Raw genomic sequence first — 7,382 nt, 5'->3', positions numbered from 1 at the left:
CAATAGTCAAATTAGTTTTACTCCCCAAATCCGAAAATCACATTTAAATCTTTTCTATTTTATTCACAGCAAACACGATGCCCCACCAACGTCGCCGAAGTGTCTCACCACTAGAGGACAGAAACCGAAGACGTCATAACCACCATCACAAACGTCAGCAGCATTCCTCGTATGATTGTCGTCTATGTCGTAAGGATCATCCTCTCCGAAAGTGCCTCAATTTTAAAGCCATGAACGTATCCGAAAAGCTGAAGGTCGTAAAACGTTATAAGTATTGTGAGAATTGCCTAGGCCATTCACATATGATTGCATCCTGTCGCAATTCAGACCGTTGCCGACAATGTCAGGGCAAACACCATACTCTGCTCCAACGCCACAAACGTTTACACGAAAGGAGGCAAACCATCAATGAAGCCAGCAACCAACCAGGCCCCAATATACGTTCAAGTACCCTGCTCCCAACGGTTATTGTAAAAATGGAACTGGGGGAGAAATATAGCAGCGTCAGAGGACTTCTAAACCCCTGCGCTGAGGTCAGTTCCATTGCCAGTTTTCTGGTAGATCGTCATAAGCTAGTAAAAGAAGAAATTGGATCTGATATATTCTGTAAAATAAGATTTCGTTCACGCTTTGAAGAGAGCATAACATTCAGTATAATGGCAATGGTGGTAGACGATCTGCCAAGAAGACAACCAAAGGAGAAAATCGATTCTCGAGTAACATACCTTTACACGAATCTTCGTTTGGCAGATCCATATTTTTTTGCAAATTTCGACATTAACTTCGTGCTTGGGGCTGATATATATCCTCGCCTTATCCGGGCTGGTTTTCAGCCAGAATCTGTTAGTACTCCAATGGCACAGGATACGGTTCTAGGCTGGACTATTATTGGAAGATTTGGCATTTGAATCAACTATCTACTTAGCTTTTGCTGTGTACAAACTAATACTTTTTATTTATTTTCTTATTTTATTTTTATTTCCTTTTACCTTAATTATGTAAAATTTGGAATTCCTTTGCATAATTATATTTTATTTATTTTCTTATTTTAAAGTACTAATTACCTTTTCGTTGTTGTACAAATAAATTTTTAAAGATTTGTCTGTTCTGTTTGCTCTCTTTGTAAATAGCTAAGTGTTATACATGTATATATATATATCTATATCTATATCTAATTGTATTTTTTAATAGAAATATATATATATATATATATATATATATATATATATATATATATATATATATATATATATATATATATATATATATATATATATATATGTTTGTAAATTCTGTTAGAAACCTGTATATTTGAATCCTTAATACTGAGGTTGCATAATGGCAAGGGGGGCGGGATGTTTATGCGACACGTAATGTAATTTAGTGATCGTATTTAAATGTCCCTTAATGTACGGCAAACTTCCAATTACTATGAAGATTTGTCTGTTCTGTTTGCTCTCTTTGTAGCTAAGTGTTATACATGTAAGTTTAAAGAAAATAATTTTTTTGTAACAAACTTGTTTTGTGCTCTAAAACCCGAAACAAAAGGTGCGTATACCGCAGTAATAAACATCTATTACATTAATCAATCTAACCCCCCGTTCTTTTTATTTCCAGAATATTTGTTAAAATCTTGTCTACGATTTTACCCCATCAATTTATGCGGTTATCCCAAATAAATGAACCACAAATGTGAAATTAATGATGCATATATTTGAGCAACCGTTTATTTCTATTAAAAAATACAATTATTACAAAAGAAACTTATAAATAATTTAAGCGACTTACCGCAGTCTTTATCCCCAACAAACTAAACTTTAATATTAATGTCAGTTAATACTGAGCCTACAAATTCTTTTGTCTATGTATTTTTACAACAGTTTATTTCCAAATAAATAAACTGAACGAAACTACTGCAGTAGAATATAGGGACAAAGAATGCGTTTAGTTCGTAAACAAATGAGAACAAAAAGGAATGCAAAACAATATAAAAAAAAATCCTAACGGACAAATGAACTAAACAACAACAATGATCTTACAATAAGTATCATTAACAATTTGGTAAATAAGACAAAATTAAACAACATTAGGATAGCCCACAAAAAAAAATATTTAAATTAACAAAAATATTTTAAATTAAATGAAAATAAAAATAATAAATTGATGAGCCATCAGGCGACATTCAAGGACAAATCAAGGACTGCTAGTTTGGAAACCGGGCGTTTAAGTATTCCACTACTTGTTTGGACATCAGCTCTCCGTATTACACCATCACTGCCAGGGAACACATTTATGACACGACCTCTCTTCCAATCTCGACGGGAAACAGCTGGATCACAAATTAGTACAAGATCACCCGGAGCCACAGGCTTGGTATATTCACACCATTTGCACCGTCTTGTAAGTGTGGGCAAATATTCAATAATCCATCTTTTCCAGAAATGATCTCGTAGCTGTCTAGCAATTCGCCACTGCTTTTTCAGTACCACTGGCTATGTTATTTCAATACCTTCTGGTGTTTGAGCTGTATTTGTAGATCCCAACAAGAAATGATTTGGCGTCAATGGTTCTTCGTCTTCAGGGCTGACAGGCAAGTGAGTCAATGGGCGAGAGTTTACGATGTTTTCGGCTTCAATTAAAAAACTTTGCAATGTGTGCTCTTTTGGGGCGACTTCTTTAAGAGTTACTCTTAAAACCTTTTTAACACATTGAACCATTCGCTCCCATACACCACCTTCTGCAGGATTATGTGGACAATTAAACTGCCATTCAATGCCCTTTGTGGACAACTCATCTTCAATTTTAACAAGATCAAAAACTTCATCAAATCGCTGGGCTTCTTGGTTAACTCCAACAAAATTCTTTCCGTTGTCGCTACGAATCTTCAACGGGGTGCCACGACGATTTATAAAATTCCGTATACACAAAATACACGCATCAGTCGAAAGATCATAAGCCACTTCTAAATGTACTGCTCTGATTGTGAGGCACGTAAACAGGGCAACCCAACGTTTTTCATGACGTCTACCAACAGTCACGTTTATTGGGCCAAAATAGTCCACACCAGTATAAGTAAATGGACGGACGTATGGAGTTAGTCTATCACTTGGCAATGATCCCATAAAAAGAGCCACTGGAACGGCACGTCGAATCTTACAAATGTTGCAATTTGATGTGGTCTTACTCAACAGCTTTCGTAGTCGTGGAATCCAGAACCTTTTCCTTATTTCGCCTATGGTAGCCTCAAGATTTTGATGTCTCATGTTATTATGCACATGGGCAACAAATAGTTGTGCAAAGCGGTGACAGGGCGACAAAATAATGGGGTGCCTAGCATCTAAAGGCAACCAACTCGCAGCATCAATACGTCCGCTCACTCGAAGTAAATTATTTTCATCAAAATAAGGCGAAAGCGAAAATAACTCGGTTTCCTTTTTTAAAGAACGACCAGATTTTAAAATGTTTATTTCAAGGGCGAAACACTCTTCTTGCGACAGACGACACAGACTAGTTTCAGCAACCCTTAACTCTTCAGCAGATAGGCATCTCGAACCATTATATTTATCATCTTTTCGGCAACGATTAATAAATCTCAGAACCCAAGCCATAGTACGTTTAAGCCTGAGAAATGAAGAAAAACGATTAAAATCAATAACTAAATTTGTACTAACCAGCATGACAAATTTGGGGCGTAGTTCTTCTTCACACAAATCATCAGATTTCTCAGAATTCTTATTCGGCCAATCAGCTTCGTTTTCATACAAAAATTGTGGCCCTTGGAACCAACGTGTTTCAATGGCAAAATCAACTTCATTTTTAGCTCTTGTAATGTCATCGGCAACATTTAGATCCGTAGGCAACCATCTCCAATCAGTTGGGCGTGTCGAATCAAGTATTTCGGCAATTCGATGGGCAACAAATGGTTTATATCTCCTACTTTCAGAACCAATCCAGCTAATGACAGTTGTAGAGTCACTCCAACAGATTCGACGAGAAACATTGAGATCGTGTTCCTTAATTATAGTGTCCATCAATCGGGTCCCCAAAACGGCGGCTTGTAGTTCTAATCTGGGAATGGTCATACATTTCAATGGGGCACATTTCGATTTGGCAGATATAAACGACACTCCTATTTGTCCATCAGATGTTGTATATCTCCAATAGGCCACTGCACCGAAGGCATCTTCACTGGCATCAACAAAAACATGCAGCTCTAACTCCAAGGGCAAACCATTTCCAAAATACCATCGTGGAACCTTTACATGGACAACATTTCTTAGCTCTTGGCGCCAATTATTCCACATCGCTTGTAATGACACGGGCAACATCTCGTCCCAAAGTACTCTATGTCTCCAGACTTCTCTCATCAAAAGTTTGGCAGTTATCATAAAATGGCACAAAAAACCAATTGGATCAAAAATGGACATTACGACACATAACAACTCACGCTTTGTGGGACAACTTTTACCATTGATCACGTCCGAATTCACACGATGGAATTTCAAAACAAATTTGAACGCGTCATCCTTTGGATCCCAAAGCATGCCAAGAACCTTTTCAGTTGAACCGTCCAACTCCTTTAAGCCACCTAAGAAACTGACCTGATGATTTAAACTGCCTTCGAGAGCCACAACCACCTCTGATGAATTCGATGTAAAATTACGCATTTCAAACCCAGCAGCTTTATGTATTTCACGAACTTGTACGGCAATTTCAATGGCTTTTGACGGATTAACAAAACTGTCTACAAAGTCATCTACATAATGATGATCCAGAATTGACTTCACGGCTCTAGGGAAACGATCCCGATACTCCATTGCATTTGCTTCCTTCACATAATGGGCAATACAGGGTGAACAGGCAGCTCCAAACGTCATCACAAGCATCTCATACACTTCCGGTGGACCACTTTCATTATCTCGCCACAAGAACCTCTGCGAACACCTGTCTTCTTCAGCAACAACAACTTGATGAAACATTTCCTTTATATCTCCGCATACAGCTACGGAACCGACTCTGAAATTAAACAAAACGGATGGCAACGGTTTGTACTGCTGAGGGCCTTTCAATAACTTTGAATTCAATGAGACACCTTCCACCTTTGCTGCCGCATCAAACACCAAACGAATTTTCCCTGGCTTATTAGGGTTAACGACACCAAAGTGGGGCAAGTACCACGTTCTCGGATGAAATGTATCAACTTCACTCAATGATAATTTGCGTACATAATTTTTTTTCAAATATTCACTTATTATTTTCTTATAGGCCACACCAAAATCCGCATTATTTTTCATTTTCCTTTCCAATCCAAAAAATCGATTAAGTGCCATGGAATAGCTATCCGGCAGGACTACGTCATCATTACACCATAGTAGTCTGGATTCAAATCTTCCGGCAACCCTCTTCGTCGAATTTCTCAATATCTCTCGTGCACGCAAATCATCTCTTGACTTAATCACCGGTAGAGCCTTAACACCAAAATTTTCTGTTTCAAAATAACTTGCCACCAAATTATTCAAATTATCCAACTGTGTTGTCAGCAAACAAGTTTGTGTTCCAGGGCGACCTATTTTCACGTTTCCAAAAACAACCCATCCAAGAGGCGTATTGGCAGCATATGGACCAGCATCTTCCAAAGGGACTATTTCATCGGGCAATCCTAAATGGCAATGATCTAAACCAATCAGTACCTTTGGAGCCACACATTCATAGGAGCATAAAGGAACACCACAATTCTTTACTAAATCCGCATTAAAGCTCTGACTAGGCAACTTCAAATTCGAGACACCATACACATTTTTCAATGCGTATTTCCTCTTCTTATTAACACCGCTCACATGAAGATCCACCACCATGACAGCTTCTTGTGCTGATTTACCACCATACCAACTCAAATTCAATTGACTTTGTCGACCTTGCAGTCCAAGCTGCCTCACTAAAGAGCTATCCATCATTGTCACCGAAGAACCTTCATCTAGGAGTGCATAAGTTTCAATAGAACAATTTGGTCCATAAAGAACCACTGGGAGCACTCTGAACAACAAATCACTTTTTTCACTAGCTCTGGAAACACAACTAAGCACTGGCTCGACTGTTGAAGATCTCTCTGTTGGCTGCACATTTACGGATCGTTCGCTTGGTTCATTAGGTTTAGTTTCATGCAATAATTTATTGTGATTTCTTTGGCACTTTTCCATGGGACACTGCTTGCGCCGACGACAGTCTTTACATGAATGGCCACCACTGAGACACGAAAAACACAACTTCAATCTCTTCACTTCACTCCATCTATTAGGCACACTCAATTCTATAAATTTCTTACAATTAAAAATTTTATGTGGGCCAACACAATAAAAACATTTTAACTGCCGTTCTGGGCCATCAGAAGCATATAAAACCACTTTTCTTTTTGGATCACTGCTAGATCTACCGCCACTTGAACTACTTATTTGCACACTTCTTACCAAATTTGCAACACGCTGGAGCCAGGTACTAAAATCCGAAATAGTCGGCAACTGAGGTAAAGTTGAAGCAAACTGGGCCCAATCCAAACGTTTACTCATTGGAAGCTTCTGGACTAACTCCTCCATCAGAGTTGGATTCGACAAATGTTGATGACCATTGGCAGATTCCAAAAATGCTGCTAAATTTCTGACCTTAATGGAATATGGCACCAATTTATCGATCGCGTTTTCTGCTATGGGCTGAACTTCCTTCATCTGTTGCAACTGGCATCCAATAAGCAACTCTGGGCGACCATATTGTAGCTTTAATTGCTCTATAACTGTTGGCACATTATTTGGGTGGATGAGCAACGACTTCACACACTCTCTGGCTTCACCTTTCAAAGCCTTCTGCAATCTCAAACAATTTTCAAAATTATTGTACGAATATGCGGCTGTCGAATGTTCAAGGGCAGACAAAAACATTGGCCAGTCCTCGGCAGTACCACAAAATTCAGGCAGATCATAAAGTTTGCGTTGTACTGGCATGGACGCTGTAGCAGGGGAAACAAAAAGAGGCTGAGATGTCATCAACTGGTCTGACTGGCTACCATAGGAATATGGCGTTGGATTCCGACGATCAACCATGTCTTCAGGGCCACTGCTCATACTTTGAATTACTGGCGCATTTTGTCCAATAACACTTGGCATATTTAAATTTTGATTTGCTCTTAAAGCACGTTGAGCGTTTGCCAACTGGGCTTGCAGGATATCAATTTGTCGTTGCAGGTTCTCATTATCAGACGATATAGCTTGTGGTGGCTGGGTTCTCGCATTAGGACCGGGCACCAACGGCGGCAGACTTAAGGGCTCTTCAATTGATGAACTAAAAATGTTATGCGTTGATATGGCAGGTGTCGGTTCTCTAGGGGCACTTAT

The 7,382-nt window shown here is 38.9% G+C and overlaps 1 protein-coding gene across 1 annotated transcript; it reads right to left on the bottom strand.

Annotated features, from left to right (window-relative positions):
* Window positions 1-2,171: 2,171 nt before the first annotated feature.
* LOC119608410 lies at window positions 2,172-7,154 on the bottom strand. The gene is made up of 3 exons (XM_037962821.1): window positions 6,367-7,154; window positions 2,494-6,288; window positions 2,172-2,424 (listed from the first exon to the last, which is right to left on the bottom strand). The coding sequence occupies exons 1-3, from the start codon at window positions 7,152-7,154 to the stop codon at window positions 2,172-2,174; spliced, it is 4,836 nt and encodes a 1,611-aa protein (XP_037818749.1).
* Window positions 7,155-7,382: the final 228 nt, after the last annotated feature.

Source organism: Lucilia sericata, unplaced genomic scaffold (genome assembly GCF_015586225.1).
Source record: "Lucilia sericata isolate MDLA Ls3-8-SP2 unplaced genomic scaffold, ASM1558622v1 Contig000832F_arrow, whole genome shotgun sequence".
Classification (NCBI taxonomy): Eukaryota; Metazoa; Arthropoda; class Insecta; order Diptera; family Calliphoridae; genus Lucilia; species Lucilia sericata.
The sequence above is the reverse complement of the archived record's forward strand: the minus strand, read 5'-3'. Positions and strand labels throughout refer to the sequence as shown.